Source organism: Sciurus vulgaris, assembly GCF_902686455.1.
Source record: "Sciurus vulgaris genome assembly, chromosome: 3".
Classification (NCBI taxonomy): Eukaryota; Metazoa; Chordata; class Mammalia; order Rodentia; family Sciuridae; genus Sciurus; species Sciurus vulgaris.
This window is the reverse complement of record NC_136463.1, coordinates 27,491,372-27,516,541: the sequence shown is the minus strand read 5'-3', so window position 1 is coordinate 27,516,541 and position 25,170 is coordinate 27,491,372. Positions and strand designations below refer to the sequence as shown.

Here is a 25,170-nt window from a genome sequence, read left to right as displayed (position 1 = left end):
CCTTCCTCTGTTCATCTTTCTTCTAGAATATAAGGATAGCACCTGCACCCCTGCTATGACTCAGAGTCAGAAAGGGGAAGATTAGGAAGTGCCTGAGTCCCCAAGACCCCATCCTGCACCCTCCTCTACTCCTAGAAGGGACTGGCCCCAGTAAAGCCCCAAGTGGGGGACAGATCCTAAGACCACTTCTTTTCTGAGCCCAGTGGACATGGCACCAGAATGCCCCCCAGCCCGAACCTGCTTAAGCCTCATGCTTCAACCCCAGACAGAAACCAGACAGTTATCCTGGCTGCTCTCTCCCCGTCAATAGCCAATTGGGGCTGAGTCTGCAGGTTCAACTGCCTATTACCTCTCCCCACTGCTTCCTCTCCATCTCCAGAGAAAAAGATAAAGTATGAACTGCCTGGACCACTTCAGTAGTCTCTTCCTTGGCCCCCTGCCTTCCTCTTCTCTCCTTTCCTGCTACTCCCCACATAGCTTCCAGAGCACTTTTGATGTTTGACCTGCTTAAATCTTTGTAGAGAACCTATCATCTACCGAGAGTGGTAGCAATCCCAATGACTCGGGAGGCTGAGGCAGGAGTATCACGGCTTGAGGCCAGCCTCAGCAACTCAGTAAGACCCTGTCTCAAAACAAAAATAAAAAGGGCTGGGGGTGTAGCTCAGTGGCAAAGCACCCCTGAATTCAATCTCCACTTTAGGGAGAGGACATAGCATCTTCAGGATAAAATCCAAACTGCCACCTATGCCTCTCAGGACATGGCTGACTTCCCTTCCATCTCAGCTCTTGTCACTTGTCCATCTGAACTCCCATCTAGTGCCCCACACATTCTGAAGGCTTGTGCTTAGTTTTTGTGTCTGGTGCCACTGGCCTTCCCTGTTCTGTGCCAGGTCCTCCTCTCTTCACTGATTACACCCGACCTGTCCCTCCAACATCTCCTAGTGCATCTCCTCCCAATTCCGCATCTGGTGACATGTTGGTAGCTGGTGGGGGCATTTACACCCTGGAAATTGACGAACATTATGAATCAAGGTTGGTTTGTCTTTTAAAGCCCTCCTTTAATTAATCAATTAGTTCATTTAATTAATTAATTTTGCAGCGCTAGGGATGGAACCCAGGGTCTAGCACACACTAGGCAAGAGCTCTACCACTGAGATGCATTCCCAGCCCCCTTTCTAATTTTATGTTGAGATGAGGTCTTGTTAAATTGCCCAGGTTGGCCTTGAACTTGTAATCCTCTGACCTCAGCCTCCCGAGTAGCTGGGATTACAGGCATGCACCACTACACCCGACTTCTTTTGTTGTTTTTTGAGGGCTGGATGCCTGCCTGTCACTGCTTGGACATGCACAGGGATTGCAGGATGGATGGATGGGTGCCACGTACTTCCCCCAGGAGACTGGGGAACACACCTGTGCTCACCCTACCTCGGTCACAGACTTCCTAAGCCCAATCGTTTTCTTGTTCCTTCCTCCATGTCCTGCATCCCTGTCCCTCTCACCTGTCCCCCTGGGCATACTGGTTCTGCCAGCTCTCTGCCAGTTGGTGGTTAAGGGGCAAAGGAAGCATGGGGCCACCCTTGGAAAGGGTGGGGTGCCACTTGACAAAATGGTGCTCCCTTGTTCAAGAGGCAGGTGGAGAGGGTGGGGGTTGGGGAGCAGATCATCATCCCTGGCTGGAAATTGGAATGACGGGTAAAGCAGGTGGCAGTGGGAGAGGACAGGACCTAGGGAGGAGGAGAAGGCTGGGGCTCTGTCTCTGGGGACACATAGCAAGCCCCTCTGCAGTGTCCCTCAATCCAATCGATACCAGGATCGATGGACGAGATCACCTCATTAAGAGCACGGCAGGGAGAACAGGAGCCCCAGTTGTGCGCCTGCCTCCGTCATTGCCTCCATCAGATCTGCGGACCTCGGCCTTCCCCCCCTCTCCCCCATCTCCCTCAGCTCTTCCTCCTGGAGCCACCTCTCCTGCAGTCAGCTCCATCTGAGTCCCTGTCTCCCCCTCCCTGCCCTGTCTCTGTCCTCCTTTGCATCTGGGTCTCGGTCCCTATCTTCAGGTCCGTCTCCCCTGTGTCTCTGTGCCTCCATCTGTGACTCGGTCTTCCCCTCCACATCTCTGCCCCCTTATCTCTGTCTTCTCTGTGCCCCTCCTCCTAGGTCTCCATCTCCTTCCTCTCTCCCCATCTCCTGCTAGCCCCCTCTGTGTGCCTGTCTCTCAGCCCCACATGTCTCTTCGCCCCTGTCCCTGGCACCCCCTCCAGCCCGCTCAGGGGCCCAGATGGCGGGACGTTCACGCTGCAGTGCCTGTGAGCACAGGGCCATGGCAGATTCTGGGGCTTCTTTCAACCCCCGCCCCTGAGCCTGCTGGGCAGCAGTCAGTCATCTGCCCAGCCTGCCGGGGACTCCCACTCACCCCATGGGGCCCTCCTCCCTACACCAGATACTGCTGCCACTGGAGGAGACCTCCCTGCTGCTGAGGTCTTAGGGGGAACCGTGGCTGTCCCTCACTTTCCTCAGGAACTTGGGCAAGGAGATGCTGCAGGCACCCCGACTGATAGCTTTTATTTCCTCTCTGAAGGGGCATCCTTCTTGACATCTAACTGAAAGCCCTCTTGCTGTGGCTTCACATGCCCTCAGTCTGTGTGACTCAGCCTCTTCCCAGTGCAATCAAAGCCTCCATCAGCAAGCATCTGGCTGGGACGGCCTGCTGCCTGCACACCCAGGGGGAACGAGGGAGTTGTGTGCCCCCTGGGGAGGACAACTGACCATGGCCAGCCCTGGGTAGGGCAAAGAAGATGGAGGTTCAGGTAAGTGTGGGGAGCCAGGGTCATGTGAGGTTAGGGGCTGCTACCACCTAGGTCCCAGAAGGAGAAAATGCTGGTCCCACCTCAACCTCCCCCACCCACCTGGCAGATCTCAGCACCTCTCCCCAGGAGGCTGTCAGATCTGCATGTGCACACACACCCACGCCCCACGCAGCCCAGACACAACACACCCACCACAGTGCCACGCACGCCCACCTGCTGGCACAGCGGCAGTGTCCTACCCCCTGCCTCGCCTCCACAGGGAAGGAACGGGGCAGAGCTGCTGGGTGCCAGGCTGTCGAGGCAAGAGGAAGGAGCGCTAGTGTGATAGGGTGGTGACGGGGTTGCAACCCGCCAGATAGGGCCGCTAAAGGTAACGCTGCAGGGCAGAGGTCAGTGAGGCAGAGGGCTTCAGAGTCCCTGTCTGCTGTAGCGCAGCTTGCACCTCTGCTCCCCAGTCTTAACCCAGAATCCTCCTTGCCCAGTGCTTATACCACCACACCAGCCCACCTGCCCTGGCCAGGCCCCACCTGGTCAAGATGCCCCTCCCATGGTATGCTGCACTGGTTCAGGCCCCTCGTGCCTCTGCCCCTGATGTGGGGAGGTGAATTCCCTCATTCCAAACCAGGGAAGGTGGCCCAGTCCCTCCCTGCTGCCCCAGGGAGCACAAACACCTGGAAGAGGAGAGTAGAGAGAAGGGCACAGAAGGATCCGAGTGCTATGGCACCTGCCCACTGGTCTCTCTCCTTTCCAAGGACCAGCCAAAGCCATGGTCTGGAAGACCACACAGATTAAGGGTAGGGTTTTGGGGAGGAAGCCCAGCCCAGCTGTGAGGCCCCACGGTGCAGCCCAGCATGTATGGGGTGGGGGTCAGTGGGGTCCCACGAATCCACACTGTCTCTGAAAAGCTCTGAGAGGGAGAACGTACTCCTCCCCTCAGCCCAGATCCCACAGCTCACAGCCGTCTGCCCCACAGAGGAAGCCTGCTCCCTCTTTCACATGACAGCCCTTCAAATATTTGAAGACAGCTCGCCTGTCCCCGCTGAGCCTCCTCTTCTCCTGACTAAACATCCCGCTTCTCAGAACAAGATCTCAGATACTGTGGTTTCAAGTCGCCTCGCCATGCTGGGTACTCTCATTTACCCAGAGCCGCCCTGGTTCACAGCCAGCCTCCTGACCCCAGGCCAGGCCAAGACTGCCTCCCTGCCCGACCCTGCATGCCCCCAGCACAGCCACTGCACCCACTCCTCACTCCCACCTGCACAGTTGGCCCGGCCTCAAATCAGCCACCACTACCCACTGAACCAGGTGAATGCCGCAGACCCCCGTCAACTGCCCCTGCTGGCTATACCTTCTCCAAAGTCTCAATGCCTTCCAGGCACCCGTCTTTCCCCACATGCCTATCCACGTAAAGCCTGCCTGCTCTGAGAAGCCTTCCCAAACAGAACACACCCCTGCCTGGGCAACCTCCACACTCAGAAACCATGTGGCACTCACTGTAGCCACCCTTCAGAGTCCCCACACATCACTACATGTCCCTCTTCCCCTCCTCCCTGCAGGCTAGCATCATGGAGAGGAATGGAGCCCAAGAGAGGAACCAAATCCCAGGAGGTGAAAGGGAGCCACAGGCCCTAGAGAGAAGAGGCAAAGCTGGCAGGAGCCAGCCTGACCCACACTCCTACCTGCTCGTGGTACTCGATGCCCATGCTGAGGGTATTGACCAGGATGGCGATCATGATTCCCCGGCCAAAGTACTTGCTGTCCACAATCTTCCGGAAGGTGTCACAAATCAGTCTCCAGAAGGCCAGCACAGAGCCAGGCTCTGTGGCCGGGCCTTGGCTCCGCCGCCGGCGGCTGTGGGGGTCCCGGAGGTCGCCGTGCTGGGCGTCCTGTGTGAACTCATAAACGGCCTCGCTGTCGGAATCAGGCACCTCGTGGTCGGCAGGCTCCAGCTCCCCTGCTCCCGCCCGGGCACAGTAGGGGCAGCTGTCAGGACCACAGGCTCCACTGTCTGCCTTCAGACAAGGACTGGAGATCTTGCAGGAGCTCTGGCAGGCGCCTGGAATAGGAAAGCGGAGGTGGGAGGCAGCAGGGGCTCTGGCCTGGGGCTCCCCTGCAGTTGGCGGAAGCACTAGGTGAGGGAGGAAGGCTGGGGCTGTCAGTGACAAGGATGCTGAGCACTCAGTGGGCCGGGGGTGCTGAAGGCCCTGTGACACAGGCAGTCCTGAACAAAACATAACCTGCATAGCAACAGCACCCCATTGATGGTACTGCCGAGTGTCCTAGGGTTCAGGCAGAGAGGTGGCCTTGATGTCCTCTGCAATTCTGTATAGCTCCTATTTCCCAGAAGCCTTCAGTAAGAAGCCTGAACCATCTCACCTTTGCAGGGAAGCCAGGCCTGTACAGCACTGTGCCAAGGGATTGAGAGCCACCCACACACATGCACTCGTCCCTACATACCAGACATGTGCACGTGTGCCCTTCAGATACACACACACACATGCACTATTGGCATGCCACAATATGCACACACACCAAACACATGTACACATTCGCACCCCCAATGCACACATGACAGACCCCTGTACACATGTGCACACATACATACCAGAACAAAGCACCCATTCGTGTCCAACATCTGTGTGCACACGAACACCAGACGCATGCATTCATGTGTGTCTGGCTGTGGCTGCAGTAAAGCAGTCTGCTGGAGAGGCCACCCCTGTCTGAGGGACCCACCCACAGGTAGTGACTGTCTCACTTCCCCATGACACAGGTGTTCCACCCATCAGACCAGCAGCCCCAAGACCTGCTGCTCCTGCCTGGGGTCTCTCTGCAGAGAGGACATGAGACTCGGATTGGTAACAGGCCCCTTGACATGGGGCACAGTCACACACCATTTCTCCACTGAGCTTTCAACAAGGAGTAGAGAGTGGGGGCTTCAGAGTTGGGTGGTCCACCCTTCACCCATGGAACAACCTTGGGCAAGCCATGAGATCCCTCCAAGCCTCCTTTATCTCATGCTTACATTGTGAACCCTGTGCAAGTTTAACGTCTGAACTGTCCAGAGGATCAAAAAGGATCTTGTCTTCCAGGCAGGTGACAGGCACACCACAGGGACAACAGTGGTTAAATACTATCACAAACAGTATAGCGCAGAGCACATAGTGGGTGCACATTTCACAACAGCTATTATCATTATGACACAGGCATTACCATCCCCATTTTAACGGATGAGAAAATTAGGACTCAAAGAAGTGGAGAGACTGGTTGAAGGTGCCAGCGCCCGGGGAGGCAGAATGGGAATCAGCCCTGGTCCCTCTGAGTCCGAGCCCCTAGTCCACTCTGGGACACCTCCCAGCCCCCGCCCAACCTTCTCACCTGTACTCTGTGTCTCCAGCAGCTTGTGCATGGAGCTGTAGGGCCCGGGTGGGATGTTGAGGCTGGTGAGAGTGGGGGGCCCGGAGCTGGGGGCCACCTCTACTAGTGCCTTCTCCTTCAGCATCTCTGGTGGAGGGCTGGTGTGCACAGTGGGGTACACCTTCCCGCTACCCACAGTCCTGCCCGATGCCTCAGATGGGGACCTGGGAGGGGGCGCCTGGCAGCGGACTGGCTCCAAGTGGCAGTCGGCATGGTAGAAGCTGTGCACAGACTCCGCACCCCCTGGAGGGCCCCCAGAGAGGGTGGGTGTCGAGGGTGGTGGCAGCATGAGCCTGCGGGACCCGTTGGCATCCCTGTCTTGGATCTCTGGGCTGGCCCGGGGGGCCCTGAGTGTCCCGTTGCCCAGGTGGTAGTGGTGGTGGTGGTGGTGGTGATGGTGCACCAGGTGGTGGACGGAAAGGCGGCGGTGCGAGCGAGAACAGCTGCCACTGGGTTGGGGCTCCTGACTCCTGAGGGTCGCTGGGCTGCTCAGCAGTCCGGCCCGCACACCCGCAGCCCGAGAGACCTGGGCCAACCTGCGGGCTGCTTTGCGTAGGATGTACACCAGGTACTTGAGCAGCTCCTCGTAGCAGCTGCCAGGCTCAGAGAAGCTAGCCAGGGTGCTGGCGTTAGACAGGAACCTCACGCGCTGCTCCCGCATCAGCTGGCTTTCCCGCTGCTTGGTCTCCGAGAACTGTGTGGCGATCACCACCAGGCACAGGTTGATCATGAAGAAGGAGCCCACCTGTAGGGGTGGGGAAAAGGAGGAGGAGATGTCCTGAAGAAAAGAGAACCACAATGCCAGCCACTGCCACAAACAGAACTTTCTACACAACAGGCATTGGGTGGGCTCAATGATTTTTCCAGGATGATCTCATTTTATTCTGACAAGCTTGGGAGATGATGTTACTATAAATCTCTCCATCCGAGTGGTAAGGAAATGGAGGCTCAGAGAGGCCAAGGAAGTTGCAGAGCAAGGCTAAGACTTGAAACGAGCCTGTGAAATTCTAAGGTGTTGCTATGATGATACCCTGGGAGGTTACTTCCCAAGGTCCCCCCCCCTTAGACACACCCATCCTTGGAGATCCTAAGCACCTCTTCCCAGGAGAATAAAGAATGGTATGGACATCAATGCAATATTAGGGACGTGACGCCTTCAAATTTGATTGAGACTTTGAGATTTGTTCACAAGATTCCTACTTCTAGTCCCAATTCTAGCTGTGTGACCTTAGGTGAGATCCTTGACCACAGGGTCTCAATGTCCTCATCTTTATTTTTTATTTATTTATTTATTTTTTTGCGGTACTGGGGATCGAACCCAGGGCCTTGTCTACCAACTGAGCTATCTCCCCAGCTCTCAATGTCCTCATCTTAAAATCCGGACCACTGGCCTGGCCTGGACCCCTTCTCCCTGTGCCTCTCCCCTCACCTAGTAGGTGAGGGCTGAATCTGGACTCTACAGACAAGTCAGATCGCCACTCCACCATGCCCATTCTCTCCCGGACCCATCTCCATGCCTCGGTTTCCCCAGGCCCTGGGTAGGCATTGCTTGGACAATAATCCTGAATGATGGAAATGAATATTTATGGTGACAAGGCAGATTTTTTTTTTCTAGATGGTGTCCTAGTAATTATGATAATTAGCTTCACTAGTGTGATTTCAGAGAGCTGTTTGGAAAGATTTTTAAGGGGATGTGTGGGAGGGTGGAAACGAGGTCCCTTAACCCCCTGTCTGCTACCCCTCCCCAACCAAGCCTGACGACAGCAGCAATTTTGAGACCAGCTTCCCTGAAGCACCCTCCTTGCCCCCTGAGGTGACGGTCAGAGATGGGAACAGGCCACCAGCCAGGCTTCACCCCAGGTCCAGCCATGCTACAGTTACAGAGGCAGGAGCGGGTGGCCTTGGAGACTTGCTCATTCACAGGGCCACCCTTTGTTTCTCTTAGCAGAAGAGAGTGAATCTTAATCTCTTCCTAAATCTCCTCTTAATATCTGTCCCTCCATCTGGTTCTATTGTTGGTCTCTTGGTAACATTGAAAAAGAGTTGGAGTTGGAGTTGAGACCCTAGAGTTCAATTCTCAGCTCTAGTCCTTACTTCCTACGTGATCTGGACCTGGTGACCAACCTACTGGGACTCTCAGTTCTCACTTAGGGGTTGGAGATCACCATTCTGCACCAGACACCCCATAGGAGCCTATGAATATCCAGCAGGCAGCAGATGTTACAAAATACTTTAGTAATGCTGCTCCACCCAGCACGATTAAGCTGCAGCTTAGGCAAAGCACAAGGTGAAGACAGATAAATAAGGACAGCTCAGTGTCCTCATCTGTAAATTGGAGAGGTAACAAGATCACAGTGAGAATTAAATGCCCAGCAAACAGAAGTGCTGAGAGCAGGGGCCTGCACACAGTAAGTGCTCAATAAATATCAGCTATAAGTAGAAGCAATAGAATTATTAACTATGAATGGTAGCGATTAAAACTATTAAATATTGCTGGTTTTGCCTGTCTTCTGTCTTTGCAAAGTCTTGGAATTTCCAAACTGGGAGAAAAAGAGATCACACAGTGTTTCTCAACACGGATTAGACTTTGGGGTGGAACAATTCTTTGGAAATATTTTAGGATGCTTAGCATCTTTCCCCTCCCCTCAGCAAAATGCCAGCGGTGTTTCCCTAGTCCTCCTTAAAGACAGAACCACACTTTTCCATTTCCAAATGCCCCTGAGGAGCCATATTCCTCGGTGAAATCCATCTGCTTTATCCACGAAGACTCAGAAGCCCAGGCTGGGGTTGGGAGCCTCCTGGGGAATGATTTGCCCAAGGTCATAAGAGTAAAAAGTGATAGAATCAGGCCTTGACCTTGGATTCCTCCTGACTCCTCATCAAGTGTCCTTTCCACCACAAGACAGATGCCTTCTCTATGGGACTTGTCCTAAGAGCGAAAAACTTCAGACCAAGCAAACCTTCCCCTCTCTGGACTGTCCCCACCTGTACCCAGCATCTACCATTCCCATGGGAGCCAGAGGGGTCACTCACGATGATGAGGAGGATGAAGTAGATGAAATTGTAGAAGGAATGAGCATCCATCACAAAGTACATGATGTCGACCCAGCCCTCCAGAGTGATGACCTGGGGAAGCCAAGAGGGACAGGGTGACTCTAGGCCCACTCCAGTCTCCTCCAGTCTCCTCCAGAGGCCTGAGCGCCCACTCCAATTCCAAGAGCAACCACTCTCAGGCTGCACCACGTGCTGGCGCTGGCTTCTAGGGATCATCCCAGGACCCCAGTCGCCCCACCTGGAAGATGGCAATCCAGGCGTAGCCGATGTTGTCAAAGTTGATGGCGCCCTTGAAGGGGTTGTGCTCGCCGGCCGAGCAGTTGGTGTAATACTGATTCCAGTTGACACAGGTGGTGTTGCTGGAGCTGTTGTAGGCCTCATAGTCCAGACCACAGGGCGGGCCGCCACCGCCCTCCCCGCGCAGCGTGGGCACGCTCCTACAGGACCGCATGCCATTCTCACGGGGCTGGGAGCAGATGAAGGGACTCTCGTCTTCATTCTCTGTCTGGTAGTAGGGCTCCAGGTCCACACTCAGGGGACTGCAGGATGGGGACAGCCACAGGGATGAGGCTGAGGAGTGGGCTTCCCCATGGAGGGGGCCAGGAAAGGAGAGCTGGTGTGGGTATATGGAGGCATGCAGGGCGCAGACCTGAGAGTGGGAGAGGGACTGGGCAGGGGCAGTATTTGTGGGTGGAGGACGCCAGGAGGGTGAGGGCTGAGTCAGGAACTGCAAGAGTCAGGTGCTAGAGGGTAACGTCCTGGAACAGGGGTTTTTAAACTTTGCTGCACATCGGGACCACTGGAGGAATTTATGAAATTCTCATATCCAAGCCAAATCCCGGTCCAATGTGATTCAAATTTCTGGAGTGGGTCCCCAGCCATCGGGAACTTTGAAAACTCTCCAGGTGATTCCGATGTGTAGACAAGTATGAGAATCAGATGTGTCTCAGATATGACAACAGGTTGATGGCAGTAGGAAGCCAGGGAATGGGGGAGGTCCTAGCCCCACAGTCACTCCCAGGTCACCCTCCTACCCTGTCCACCACTCACAGGCTGAAATTCTCAGGGAGGAAGCATCGGTTTCGAAGCAGCCCTGCCCACAGCTGGACACCGACGATGCCGAAGATGAAGAAGACGAAGAAGCAGAGCAGCAGGACGTTGCCCAGCATGGGCAAGGTGTCCAGCAGCAACGTGACAAGGATGCGCATGCCTGTAGGGGCAGAAGCCACGCTGGGGACACCAGGCTGGCCCAGCTAGGCTGATGGCCAAGGGCCTGGCAGCATTCCCAGAGGGGCCCACTGGGGACTCTGAGGCTGAGGTGGCCTGCCTCCAGCTGGAGGGGAGACCAACAGCCACCTCTAACTCCCTGAAGAGCCCCTGCAGCCCCTAACCCATATGAACCTGTGCATAGTACCACCACCAATGAGCTGAAGTAACTGTGGCTTCCAAAGCACTCTCACACTCCACCTCACTCTCCCAACATCACCCTGGGGCGGATGATATCACCCCCAATTTACAGATGAGAAGTCTGAGGCTCACTGAAGTGATGTGGCTTGCTCAGTATCAGAGCTGCTAAATGTAGGTGCCAGAACTTAAATTTAGGCTCTGTGCTTCCAAATCCTGCTCCCCAACACAGACACACACCTCCCACTTCCTTCTCTCACTAGACACAGTCACCTGACCTTTGTAAGTTACCGCCACTGGGGTCATTGGGTAACTGAGGCAGAGAGCTCCAGGAGGGACATTAGCAGGCATGGATTTTACGGTGAGAGCTGGCTGCTCAGCGGGAGCCTGAACACCGTCAGGTTTCTGAAGCCCCCAGCCCTGAGGCTGTCCCTTGCTTGATCCAGATCCTCAAATCAGGACCCAAAGAGACACAGCCCTGTTTTCTCAGGAGCCCATCACTTAGCAAATTCCCCCAAGGTAAGTCACTGCAACCCCTTCTCATGAAGCTCTGTGAGGGAATCTCTCCCCCTCCTCACTCCAGGTCTAGGACTCAGCAACGGGTCAAGTCTGAACCAGCCCTCAAGCCAGCAAGCCTTTGTCAAGCAGGAGGACCTCTAGTAGCTGATTCTGGCCCCCAAAGTGCTGCTAGGGCCCCCAGCACTTCCAGGACAAAGCTGATCCCGCAGCAGCCGCTCATTAACCCTCGCGGTGCCTGCAGTTGCCCTGCCCCGCCCCACCCTTCTGGTCTTCTCGCTCAGTCCTCCTCCCCCTTTGCTCCTCCCATCCCCCTTCCGCTCCTCCTCGGTGCTCTAACTGAGATCAATTCCTCAGGGTTTGCATTAAGGGAATTACACCATGGTTAGACAGAGGCCTATCAATCTGCCAGCCAGCACCTGGGGCGGAGAAGAGGCGGGCACACCCCTCTTCTGGAGCTCCTGTTAACACCACACACATCAGAACCCCCTCCCAGGACACACACAGCATCTCTGCCCTCGCAGAAGCCGCATAACTAACACACACACACACACACACACACACACACACACACACACACACACACACGGCTGTTGTTACATCAGTATGTCAGACACACAGTTGGGCACAGAGCCCCATAAACATGCTCCCCCAACCCCCACTCGGGGACCATCTGCAGCTTGTGTAGGTTGGGGAGTTGCAAAGGGGGCCTGAGCAGAGGTGGGGGGGCAGGACGTTGGGGAGCTAGAGCTGCCAAACCTTCTCTGGCTCCAGAAACCAATGCGGTTTAATTTAGATAATGGTCCCGGCAGTCACTGCAATGAGTTGGAAGGGGGTAGGAAGGGGGAAGGGGATGCAGCCAGAGCCGGGAGGCTGAGGCGTGGAGTGGCCTTGTCTTGCGAGAAGTCACGTTCAGTGTGGCCAGTGTGGTCTCCCCACTGAGAACCAGTCTGTATGAGGATATTCTGGCCAGAAAAGGACAGTAGCACTTGGTACCCCCTTCTCCTGGCTTATCACCTGTTCCCACCCACCCTTATTCCCTGGAAAGGGTCATCTGAAATGTTTCTGAGATTCTGACCCAAAACCAGGTAAAATGTGGGGGCGGGGGGGTCTCCCAGGGTCACAGCCAGGGTCAGGGATCTGCTTGGCTCCAGTGACCCCAGCTTCTTGCTGAGCTCGGCTCTGTGTGGCCTCAAGTGGTCAGGTGAGGATGCAGCGGTAGGGGTGGGGCCTGAGATTGCTACTTTTCCTCTTGGGGCTCTGTCCAGGGGCTGAGAGCCGAGGGGTCACTCACTGGGCACCCGGTTAATGGCCCTGAGCGGTCGCAGCACACGGACTGTCCTGACAGCTGAGAAGCTGACGTTCTGCAGGTCCAGTGAATACTCCAGCATCCTGCAGGGAGGGGCCCAGAGGGAGGCCCTTTGAGTCTGAGGCCACCACAGTGTCAAAAGAGGTCAATGAAGAATCCCGCTGTGGGGGCAGTGGGATGACCTGGGACTCCTCCCTCTCCTCCTCTGAGGACCCTGAAGATTAGCTCTATGTCTGGGGAGTAGGGCCACCCCCAAGCAAGGGAAGACCCCCCCACACCCACAGAGAAGGTAGACACAGGAAGAAGACCATGGAATGCAGAAAAGTACAGACCAGTGAGCTTGGGCAGGACAGGCTTGGCCCCTGAATGGATTTCAGGGAGGAAGCAGAGCTGCAACTGGGCCAGGGTGGGGGCCAGGGGCCCTTGGGAAGGCACCGAGCTGATCCATTGCTCTCCAACCCCCAGCCCAGGCCCTTACCCCGCAATGACGATGAAAAAGTCAAGCCGGTTCCAAGTGTCTCCCAGGTAACACTTCTTCCCAAAGATGCCCAAGGCCACCATCTTCACCACCATTTCCACAGCGAAGAAGGCAAAGATGAAGTCATCAAAGGCCTGATGTGTGGGGACAAGAGGCTGCTGAAACTGAGAAGGGGGTAGGGGAATACGCCCACCACCACCCAGCCCCCAACAGTTGGGTCAGGGCCTCTTGCAGAAAAGGAGTCTGGGCATTATGATCAGGAGTTGCCTACATACACACACTCACACAAAACACACACACTCACCTGCAGGATCCGGCAGCGCTGGGAGTCACAGGCGATGTCCTCACAGGGCCGGAACATGCCCAGGGTCACACAGTTGAGAAGAATGACCAACATGCTGATACGCTCAAACCAGGTATCGGGTGTCAAGGAAACAGCTGCTAGGGCTGGAGCTGAAGCTATCCCCCAGTCTGCCCTAACACCTGTGCCTGCCACCTCCCAAGCCCACTTGAGATGCAACCAGGTATGGGAGGACCCTGGCTCACCTTGATCATCTTTCCTCTCTGGACCCAGCTTCCTCATCTGCAAAGTAAGAAAAGCCATAAATACCCTGACTATTTGCACAAGCCATTTGGGGAATAGAATTAATCGTGCTTGTGGAAATGCCAGACACCATGAGTTTGCAGCTGAATCTGATCCTATTCTCTCCACCTCACAGGGTAGATGTGAGAAGCAAGTGAGATAATGTATGTGAAAGTGTTACACAAACCTAAAGTCGGATTATGTCTGTCTTACAGTTTACCAAGCACTTTCACACAATGCCACAGTTGACTCTCACAACAGCCCCACGAGGCATCCAAGGTAGATCATTTTATTCCCCAGAACCTAAGGAAACTGAGTCCCAGAGAGCCAGAGTCATGCTGACATCATTCAAGAAGCCAGAACAACACAGGTTTCTACTCTCTTGATCTAGAATGCCATCCGTCCTCTGAACACCATAGCTGCTGGCAGGCAGGGAAGGGGCTGTCTGACTGTCCTGGTACCCGGCAGGTAAGAAGATCCACAGCTGCAGCCCCTTTGCCACAGAACCAGAACCCAAGGTTCAAAGCCCTCAGTCACATTCATGCATTTCAACCCCAAGCCATGTCAGACACTGAGCTCAGTCAAAACCTGGAGTCCCCAAAGTGGCCCTGATGCCCTCACACATTCTCGAGTCTTCCAGCCCAGACAAAAATAGCAGGCGGGAGGGGAGTTCTTTGTAAACCCTGCGTATTTCTGTGTAGTGGGCCCTGTTGAGGGGCTCCCTTTCAACCCATCAGTAGGAGAATATACAAGATGGCCTCTGGACCTTAGAAGGTGCCAGGCCCCAGACACACAGATAAATGACCAAGCAGTCTACTTTTCTGATGGAAAATATGAGCAGGGATTGGGGGCAGGACAAAGAGGTTAGAAACAAACACAGAGTTGGAGGTGAGGAGAGGAGATAGCCCAGGGAATGGAGGTAGATGGGGATCGTGACACCCTATGGTCAGACTCAGAAGAGCACAGGCTCATAGAACCTTCTAGAATGAGAAGGCTTCAGCGAGGCATGAAGAGACCAGCAGGAATGTCCAGGCACCCGAGGGCCTTCCTCCAAGCTGATCCCAGCCTTACCCCATCTTTGTCCTGAATCTCCAGCCATGCCCGCACCCAAGGCTAATGACGCCTGCAGCCCTCCTATCCCCTCTTCTGTCACTCAGGCTCTTTTCTCTCAGATACACATGGCTGTCCACCACCTGTCCCTGGTACCCTAGGACTCCCATTAAGACATTGCAATTTCCTTAAACTCCACCCCTTTATAAGAATGAGAGTTAAAAAACAAAGACAGCTCTAGGTTTTGGGGGTAGGTAGATGGGAGAATTTTTTTTTAAATGATCCGTTTCCATGGAGTTGTTTTCCTGAGTGGAGTCAGAGCCCAGTGGATCTCACCCCAGAATGAGGGTCAGCCAGAGGTCACTGCGGAAAAGGGGGATAGGGAGGGAGCCATCATTTGGAAAGGAAAAGGTTCAATTAACCTCAATAACTTGTCTGAGTTCCCCAAGCTAGTCCCTTCCTCTCCTCTGCAGGAGAGGAGGGGTCTGGGAGGGGCCCATGGGAACAAATGTGCCTGCATGGGAGAGAGTGGATTGTCCGCTTAGGAAGAGGGGCTCCTGGGACATCTGTTTGGACCCTTCTAAGGTCAGCAACTCCAACCATATTAAATCATTTATGCACTTGACTCTTCTTCCTAGATAAGCCGTGGGCTCCTGGAGGGCAGGGGCACTCCCCTACATCTCTATGTCCCGCTCCAGGGCTTAGTGTAGTACCTGGCACTTATCAGATGACCAGTGCATGGGAAGAATGAATGAATGAATGAATGAATGAATGAATGAATGAATGAATGAATGAATGAACCAATCACTCAATCAGTGAGTCCGCCTGTCTAGAGGCTAGATGTGTCTCTCCATTCATGTTCTCCTGTCCCATTTCCCTCAATAGTGATGGACTGATTTTAACTATGGGGGTCAGGGCAGAGCTGACCTCACAGAGGAACTGCCCCTTCTTCTATTCCCAAGATACAGGTTCAGACCTAGGCCTCTTATACATGGAATCTGCATTCAAACAATGCTACATCTAGTTCTTAAGTGTAGAAGTCTTCTCAAGGGTCCCTGTGGCAATTTGGCCTGTTCCCAGGGACTTCTGCCTGCTCTCCACCTCTCTCCTTCACTGTAGATGAGTGTAAATGGACAGGGACGAGAACAAGGCTCAGGAAAATTAGGGACAATCTGAATAGAAGAATAATTAATTGGGGGGTGTCTTTCACCCTTCTCAGGATGGAAATTGTTTCCTTGGGAACATGGCAGTATGTCACTGTGTGATGTTCTGTTGCCATAACAACAGAAGGATGTGTCACCAGGTGGTGTGGATTTGTTGCCATGGTAATTAAAGAGACCCCCTCACACATGATTTCCCCTTACCCAGGCTGACTGTTTTGTCTTCATGAAGGAAAGAGGAAATGGGGAGACCCACAGGTTATCAGGTTGGGGGAAACCATGTGACAGATCCCCATGGTAACCAAGGGAACGGGGGACACTCGTTGCCATAGTGACTATGAGAGACCTGTGCAGTCACATGTCTAGTGTTGCTATGGTGACTGTCCGGGCTGGAGTGGATCCCAAAGGGTGGGGGGAAGAGGGAGGAGGATCTTTCTTCTCCCCACAACCCACCATCAAAAGCAAAGAAAAAGGAAATGGCAAGAGAGACAGCCCACTTCCATCCCTCCTCCTCCTCTCCCTCCCGGGAGAAAGAAGTAGAGCATGATATCTCCACTAACGAGTCTTCTCTGTGGGGCTTTATCTAAAGAGTGCCCTTGCCTATCTTGGCAGCAGCTGTAGGGGTGAAGGGGGTGGGCTGGGGTGCCTCCAGAGGTACAGGGCTCCAGGCATGAGCTGAGAAGGGAAGCGAGCTCTCAAACTGCCTCATTCCCTCCTAGGAGTCTGGAAATCTGAGACTGAGGAACATTGAGGAGGAAATGGGCCTGGACCCAGGAACCCTGGCCATCTTGTAAGAGTTGGGGAAGTGGGCTGGGGACCAGTCTTTGCCCCATTCGTCCCGCAGAGGATAGTATTCTCTGGATTCAGGACTCCCTACAGAGGACAAGGGATAACGGGTTCGCCGTTGGCTTGCTCCAGGGGGCAGAAAGGGGGATTCCCCCAGTTGAGCACCCCCTCCTGCAAGCCTGTTTCCCTGTGTGCCCCCCAGCTCCAGTGTGTGGGTGTGTAGGGAGAGAGGTTTCCAGCTGAACCAAAAACTGAAGCCGGCCCCACCCAGAGACAGAGACGTGAGACAGAGACACAAGGAGAGACAGCCACCGGAATCTTTGGGAGGGAAAATGGGCCAGAAATCTGATTCAAACGTCTGTGACTCTCTGTGTGTGTATGTGTGCGCGTGCGTGCGCATGCCTGCGTGTGTGAGCAGTGTGTCTGTCGCCATCCTGGCCGAGGCGGGCAGGGCGGGGTGAGAGCTGGGGCGGGAGTAGGGGAGGGGCGGGGGGGGGCAGTGTGGCGGGGGTTATCCCAGGAATGGCTCCAACTGGCACTCGGGGTGACAGGGAGTCCCTTAGCAGTGTGGTGGAGCAGAGTGGGTGGTAAGGAATGTGTGTGACCCAAAGGGAAGGTGGGCCGAGGACAGAGAGAGTACCAAGGGGTGCTCTGCCCCCAATACCACTCACCTCCTCAGCCCCAGCCCCTTTTTCCCCAGAATCCCCTTTGGAGTTTAGAAATGGTAAGAAGGCATTGGTAGAAGATAAGAAGACCCCTCCGGCCCCCGCTGGGCCCCCCAGCACTCCTCCACCATACTTCCTCGGAGGACCAAATAGAGAATCCTCCCTAGGTAAGAGAAACAGGCAGACTTGGGGCACTGGGACAATGTCAAAGAAGACTCCAGAAATTCCTGGGGCCCCCTCCCTGCTAGAGACACACACTCAGACACACACAGTGACGCAGTCATACACACTCACATTCACTTCTGGAAGCCATTAGGGCTCCTGCCATTCAGGCCTTCCCCTTCTCCTACCCCCACTCCTGGCAGGCTCCCCTCTCCCCCTCTGGCCCCCTCCCACTCCCCCTCTCTCAGCATCCCAAATGCCAGCCTGTGATTTCCAAATGAGAAAAAGCTGTGCTGGGCTCTGAGCTTGGAGAAACTCCTACACAAACTTCCAGATGTGACACAACAGCCGGAGAGGGAATGCTCAGGATCTCCTTCCCGGGAGGGGAAATGCACGCCCTCACACTTGAAGAAACACACACTGGAAAGGCCAACACTCCCCTATAACCTGAGAAGCTGGAGCCTTTCTGCCTCTGGGTTGACTGAGCCAGTATCCCTGCTCTCCTCAACACCAAAACACATACTTCTGAGCCCTTCTTCCTTTCGCTGCCCTTCTACCATCCCCAACACACACACACACACACACACACACACACACACACACACACACACACACACACAGTTTCCTACCTGCATCTAGATCTCTCTAGGAAACCTGGTCTCTGAAGAGGTTGAGAGGGAAGGGGCCAAGAAGAATGTGCCAAGAAAAGGCTAACTAGCTTCAGTCGGTTGGTGGGTGTGGGGGCGGAGGATGTGTCCTTATGTCCCTCAGGCTCAGAGGTGCAATGGGAATCTCCTAGAGAAAAGGAGGCTTCATGGATACCAAAAAGAAAAAAAAGGGGGAAGGCCGAGGCCCAAGAGGCAGTTCAGAGCCCCTCTGTAAGTGAAAACACAGGTTCCCCTTGGCACTCGGGTAGGGTGGGAGTAGTGGGGACATGGCTTAGGCAGTCCCCTTGCCAAGAAATTGTTCTCAACACTCTCAGCCAACTGAGGCTCAGCTACTGATCCAGATCTAGTGATGTGGGTGCCCCACACTTCACACTACCACTCCCCAGAGTCTGCCTGCTCTCCCACCCTCCAGGTGAGCACTGGGCTCCCACCTCTCTTTCCTCATCCCAACCCTTGCCACTTGTCCCCTTCCAGTAAGGCATCTGCTGCAGACCCTCCACTACACCTGGAGACAGAGCAGGTGACCAGAGATATTAGCCAAGAGGTCTGTTGGGGGCTGGGGATGAGAGTAGGAAGAGGGAGAGGAGCTCTCTGGGCCTCCCCGGAGACCACCGAGAAGAAGAAGACAGGGACTGGTGGTTTTTCCATTCTCAGAGGGGCTGGGCAGTTAAGGCCAGAAAGGAGGGATGCCCAGCTCCCATCCTTCTCAGCAACATTCTTTTCCTCTCTCCATCTCTGCTACAGAAAAAGGGGGCTGGGGATGGGGGCTCACAGCTCAAGATGTGCCTATTCAGCAGGACCACACACCTCTGAGGCCCCCACTTCCCTTTTTCTGCATCTCAGACAGAAAGGGAGAGAGGTAGGGGATAGAGAAAGGACATGATGAGGGGAGCTTCCCAAAGACCCACGAGTGTAGAGCATGGGGGTGGGGGACCCAAGCTCACATCCTGATTTGCGCACTAGAGGCAGCAGAGCTGCAGAGAGTGAGGGCGGCACCAGGCTTCCTGCACCCCCTTCCCCAAAGCAGAGTCCCGCCTGGACTCTCAGGGGCTATAAGAGAGACCTGGGGTCTCCCACCCTGAGTCCCAAAGAACCTCAGAGCTGGCAGGAAGGAACCAGGGGAAGCGATCACGACCTGGGATGGCAGCACAAGCCCCCCACCCCATCCACCTTTCCCAGGAGCACGGAGCCAGGCATTAGTCAAGCAGCGCTTTGTGTCATCCATTGAGAAGGCTGGGGGCAGGGGGGTCCTCCCCCACCACTCCAGACTAGGCAGAGGCTAGGGTGCAGTGCTAAATCCATCCACCTGGAATGTGGGGCATGCATCCTCCAAACCTGTCCACAGAGAGAGTAGACAGTGGGGTAGTAGACCCAAGTCTTCCTTAGCAAGCACTGGTAACCTCACTGTCCCCCCAATACTTTCACAAGGCTGTGGTCTCCTATACCTGCTCTGCCATTAGCTGAAGCACTCTATTTGTGAAAGGGGAGGGGTAACTTGGACCAGCTTAATCCCATCCCCCAGTTACCAAAGCTCTTGCCAGTCTTTCCCTCTACAAGAAAAAATCCAGTACAAAACTCCCCAATCCAGCCTTAAGCACTCCGCATCAAATAAAGAATTGGGGTGGAGGGAGGCACTCCCGGCATTGGGTCCAGCTGAAAGGGGCTCCAGTCCAGCTCTGGGGGCAGACGGCTCCCCCTCCACCACATCTTGTTCTCATTCTGCACCCCTGACATCAGCCGCCGCCGGAATCTCCTTGTTGTGCCTCCAACCCGCGGGGTGAGGGGGTTGGGGGGAAAAGACCTGGTCCCCGCCCCCCAACACCTCTCTCTGGGTCAGTAAAATCCTCAGCCTCAAGGACCAGGCGGGGGGGACTAGACCCTAGAATTCGCCGCAAACTTTGGGGCGGGGGCAGGAGGAAAACCCAGGAGATTGCGGTCTCCCCTCCTCCGTCCCCGCAGCTTCCTCCCCACCCCTGCCCCCAAACTCGGAAACCAAACCCTGCTCGCTAACCCGCGGCTGGCGGAGTAGAGCGCCCAGGCTCCTAAAGCTTCCCACATCTGGAGGATGACGACCCTCCTCTACCCACATCTGGAGAGCATCCAGCTGTGAACCAGCGGGGCACGTCTCCTCTCTTTTCTTGGCCTGGATCCCAAACCCCCAAGGAGGACTGAGGTGTGCGTACGGAGGTGGGGCTCGCCTGGGGTTATCAACCAGACCTGCTCCGGTCTCTGCTCCCACTCTGACGCCCCCTCCCCCCAGCTGCCTCCTCTCAACTGTTCACCCTTTTGGCTCACTTCTCCTACTCACCTGGCTTTTGGTCCCCTCGAGCGGTGCGACCCGCCCCACTACGGACCCCCTAGCCCGGCCCGTCGTGCCCCGAAGGATATGGGTTACAGACCGTGCGGAGACACCAGCTCCGCGGGCGGCTGTCCTGGCTCAAGTAGAAGAAAACCACCGGGGCCAGAGCCGGGTACGGCAGCCCCTCCGCCTCGGAGTCCGCGCTGCCTGGGTCCTTTTCCGCAGACCCCGGCCCCGGCTGGCCCCCGGACCCTGACAGGTCGTTGAACCGCATGAAGCTCCGGGGCTGTCCCGACTCCTCAGTGCCCGCTCCATCCTCTTCCTCATCCATCCTCTGACCAGCCGGGGCCCCGGGGGGTCCGGAGAGGGGCGAGTGGCGCCCCTCAGAGGAGGTGTCCTCACGCAAGCGGGGGGCCCCGGAGGGGGCGCATCTGGGGGGCTCTAGGGCGCAGGCTGAGCCCCCGGGAGGGCCAGTTCAGCCCAGCTCCCCCTGCCCGCAGGGGCATGCTGCCCGCGGGGCGCCGGGTCGCAGGGAAGCCCCGCTTGGCGAGAGTCCCGCTTTCCCTGGGTCCCCGGGTCCCCCGGGCCAGCCGACCGGCTCCCCCTCACTTTGTTCTGGCTTCTTCGCTTCGCGCCCAGGCTCCGGTCGCCCGAATCGGCGCTACCTTCGGTAAAGCGGCCCGAAGATGGGGAGAAAGAAAGGGGGCGCCCAGTGGAGGGCGGGGGGTCCGGGGAGGGGCGCCCCCTCTTCCCGCAGCGCAGCTGGAGCAGGATCTAAGGGGTCAGCATCGTCCCGGCTCCGCGCCAGCGGCTGCTGGGGGAGGGGAGGAGGGATCTCTTTGGGGGTGGGTTTGGAGCGGGTGGGGGGCGGCTCCTTCCTCCGCCTCGCGGCGGGCTCACAGTCCGGGAGGGGCGGGGAGACCGTGGGGGGCCGTCCCGGGCGGGGGTGGAGGCGGAGATGCCGCCGCCGCCGCAGCCGCCGCGGTGGCTGCCGTTGCCGTAGCTGTCGCCGGCGCCACTGCCTCCTCCTCCGGCAGAGACGCGGAGCGAGCTAGCGAAAGCGGCGGCGAGAAGCCCGGCGCACACCACAGCTGGATCCCTCACTCCAACTTCAAGCCTCGGCCCCGCCTCTCCCCAGCCAAGCTCTAAACCAATCTCCGCGCGCTGCCGGCCCTGAGCCGCGCACCCATTGGTCGGCCGCCGTGGCAGTGCGGGCGGGGGCGCCGGGGGAAACAACCACAGCTGGAATCTGTTTCCCATCCCAAATCCCAGGACCGCCCCTCTCCCCTCCCCTTGCCCCAGGGTCCGCTCCCGAAGGCTGGAGCCAATCAGACGGCTGCCCAGACCGAACCCACTTTCCTATTGGCCGCTAGGTCTTCGGGACTCCCCTAAAGGGAGCCCCGGGGAATCAGAGTATTTGGCGTGGGGTCGTGCTGGGGTATTGCCACATTCCCCCGGCATCCTTTGTTCAGGACCCCGGAATTGGATCGCAGCCAGAGGGCGGAGCTCACCTCTGAGCGGGAGAAAAAGGGATGTGGGAAGCAAGGGGGCGGGAGTGTGACCAGGGTCCCAGAGCGAAATCCTGGGTCTCCACCTGGTTAATCGCCCACCTTGTAGTTGAACCCAGGAGTGGGACTAAGAAATGGGAGGGCGGAGCAGGACGTCCCGGGGGTGGGGCGTCAGGCTAGAGGGGCCGGTCTTGGAGAAACAGGCGGAGCTTGAGAAAGACAGAGGTAGGCATGGTCTGGGCGTGGCCTCCATCAATTTGCCTTGGGTTTAATAGTCCTGCTCCCAGGCTCTTTTCTGAGACTTTGACCCTGACCTCTTAACCCTAACCCTCAGGCTCTGACCTCACTTTGACGCTCAAGCTTCATCCCCTGTCCCTAGGGATCCTTTGCCGGGTGTGGACTACACGAAGGGGCTTTGTGCTTGAACACGTAGCCTCCGGTAGGTCGCACCGGAATGCAGAGCCTAGATCTCCAGGCGCAGCGGCAGGGCAGAGCGAGCATCCCCTGTGAAGGGATCTGCGGGGGCCTCGGGTGTATGGAAGGCGGTGGGAGCTCAGAGCTGGGTTTCACCATCTGATACTGCACCCCCCCCCCGCCCCACTCTGTACCTCAAATTTTCCCTCTCAAGCCCCAGTATGGCTTAGGGGAGGGCTGTTCCCAGGACCGAAGCTTCGCGGTGCTGCTCCCTTCACTCACCTCCACTTTAGGGGAGTGGGTCCTCCCGGGTCTGTGCTTCTCACGCGCGCACACGCACGCGCAGACCCCAGCCCTCGCCCCGCCTCACCTGAGTTCCAGGCTCAATCAACCCTAGCTCTCTCCCACCGTCGGCGCATCCCAGAGAGTTGTACCCAAGAACAGAGCGCCACAGGAGTGCTAGGCGCGTGGGGGAGGGGGAAGGGCCTCGAGGATTAGACGCTGGGTAGCACTTCCCCAACATCTACGGGAGATATACACCCAGGGGCGAAACCCACAGTGTCAGTCAGTTCTCCCTGGAGATCCGAGGCCCTCACACCACTGTAGAGACCCTGAGGGTGGACAGGCTGACCTCAGGCACCCCTGCATTCCTGCTTTCTTAAGTCTGTGCCACCCACACAACTCCTGTCCTCTCACCGTGGCGTGGGGGACAGGGGATGTCTCAGGTCCCACCAGCCGGTTGCTGGAGGTCGGGTGAGGAGGGCAGAGCTGCACTTTGCCCGTCGCTGCCTGGTTGCCCTTTTGCCGAATGCGGGCACCGACTTGTGCAAATGAGGCCGGGCTCATTTGCATTTCATGCTAATGAACAGATCCCTTAAGTGCCTATTTCTCCTGGCGGGTGTCTCTGCTCTCATTCCAAGTGTGTGGTGCTGATCTTGAACCCAGGGCCGCCTTCTGGGAGAGGGGGCCTATTTATGACAGGTTCTGATCGTCTGACACATTCTTTCCTCCTGCAGGTCCACAGTCTGGCCTGTTGGCTTGCCCTTCTGGGCAGGGTCAAGAAGCCCCAGGGCTGGCACAAGGAGGTAGGGACTCTCATCACCCAGTGTTTGCAGAGGGGAAAATGAGGTCAGAGAGGCTCACCCAGCCCAATGGTCAGGTTTCTGTAGTGTGCAGGAGGTCCCACACCTTCGTGGATCACCCAAGGCCACTCCTGATCTCTGGGCTGCAGCGTTATTAAAAATTAAAAATAAACCCAGAAAAAGAGGTAGGCACAAATGACCATATGGATAAATTGAGATTGACTTCCCTGGGTCGGGGACCTGGGGGAGACCTGTCGCCTAGAATATCCTTAACCTGAGCACTAGAGAATGCTTATATTTAGCCAGTGATGCTAACCAGTTAACCTGAGTGGGTAGGGGAGGAAGAAGGCAAAGGAAGACCTGGAACCATCTTTAACTCCAGCCCTCCAAGTCTCAGCTCTGACGTCACCTTTTTTAGACTGGCTTTCTTTCCGGCAAGTATTTAATGCTATTAAGTGCCAAGGTACTGAGGATACAGTACTGAGCCAGGCAGCAGTCTGCAAGCTCATAGTACTGAGTCCAGGCGGGGATTCTATGTTTATATTTGCAATAGAGAAATGGTTATCTGAGCTTCTAGGTTCTATGTTACCTGAGGGCAGGGATGATGTCCATTTTGCTCACTAGGTCCCAGTCTAATGTTTGGCACACAATAGGTGCTTAGTAAATTTTTGTAGGCTGAATTTATAACCTCAGGCAGGAAGGGGGAAGAAGAGGGTCAAGAATTTCCTTTCTTTGGGTCTCAGTTTCCCAAAAAAGAAGTTAGACAAGCAAGCTGAGGCTTAGAGAGATGAAATTACTTAAATCACTACCCAAACCATGATGCCTTGTCTCCAGTGACCCTGGCCCACAGCTGCCCCAGAACAGTCATGCTGGCAGAACAGGGAGCACATAAAGGGAAGCCCACAAAGGAAAAGGGATGCTGCAGGGGCTTTCTAATCTCACATCTACCGAGATTTATATTCAGCCTTGCCCTCTTTGGAAATTCAAGGATTCCTGGGAGAACTAACCCTTTAAGCCCTACCTCTTTCCTCTGAATCCATTTACAGGGTCCCACTGCCATGTGTGGGTCTGACACCAGGTCAGAGGGAAAGGAGATGCAGAGACAAGATAAGGTGGAAGACACCAGCAGCACTCTCCTTCACAGCGTGGCTGGACCTCCCAGGGAAAGAAATGGGGAGAAACCCTGATGTGCTGAGGGCTCTCAGACCAGCTCTCACCCTCTCTGGCTCCTGAAGAGCTATCCAGACGAGATGCCGAAGGTGCCAGCCTCACCGCCTCATTCACGAGGGTCAGTGAGACCACAGTGGCAAGAAGCCTGTGCAAACTGCTCAGACTATTCCAAAGCCAGGCCTCGGGCTGCCAAAAAAGGCCACCTGTGCCTCAGCACGCTATACCTTCCCTCCCTGCCGCCCCCTGGGCCAGGCTTCATGTGTCCAGCCTTTGACTTCCTGGCATGGCTGACTGGGTTCCAAGGAGAAAGAGACCAGCTGACCTTGTTGGCCATGGCTCTAATCCCCTCCAGATGGGCTGGTGGCTTGCACCAAGGACCAGCTGCCCAGATAGAGCAGACTCTGGTTCTGGTGACCATGTGTGGCTATATGTGACCACGTACCAGGGAGTGACTGTCCAGTCACCTGGCTTTTCCCTGCTCCACTCCCCACTGCTGACATCTCTCCCAGAAGTGGCCCCACTCAGGCCTCCTTGTCTCTAGTAGCTTCTTTTGGCTATCAGTATTGCTGGGCTTGGGGCCTAGGAGGATGACCAGACTCAGCAGACCCCAGAAGGCCCAGAGGAAGCTCCCCCCACCC

At 56.0% G+C, this 25,170-nt stretch overlaps 1 protein-coding gene across 22 annotated transcripts in view; it reads right to left on the bottom strand.

Moving 5' to 3' along the window:
* The window catches only part of CACNA1G (calcium voltage-gated channel subunit alpha1 G), a 63,599-nt gene extending 42,155 nt beyond the window's left edge, over positions 1-21,444 (bottom strand). For 20 of the 22 annotated variants that reach the window (XM_079133492.1, XM_079133513.1, XM_079133497.1 and 17 more), the window contains exons 1-9: positions 20,449-21,444; positions 13,290-13,402; positions 12,986-13,119; positions 12,493-12,590; positions 10,329-10,488; positions 9,517-9,817; positions 9,258-9,350; positions 6,186-6,969; positions 4,487-4,863 (exon numbers count right to left, since the gene is read on the bottom strand). In XM_079133492.1, the coding sequence (XP_078989618.1) occupies positions 4,487-4,863; positions 6,186-6,969; positions 9,258-9,350; positions 9,517-9,817; positions 10,329-10,488; positions 12,493-12,590; positions 12,986-13,119; positions 13,290-13,402; positions 20,449-20,689 (2,301 nt within the window). In that variant the 5' untranslated portion in view covers positions 20,690-21,444. The remainder of the gene's footprint in view (positions 1-4,486; positions 4,864-6,185; positions 6,970-9,257; positions 9,351-9,516; positions 9,818-10,328; positions 10,489-12,492; positions 12,591-12,985; positions 13,120-13,289; positions 13,403-20,448) is intronic. The other 2 variants (XM_079133507.1, XM_079133505.1) reach the window with 1 other exon arrangement.
* Between the last annotated feature and the right edge of the window lie 3,726 nt (positions 21,445-25,170).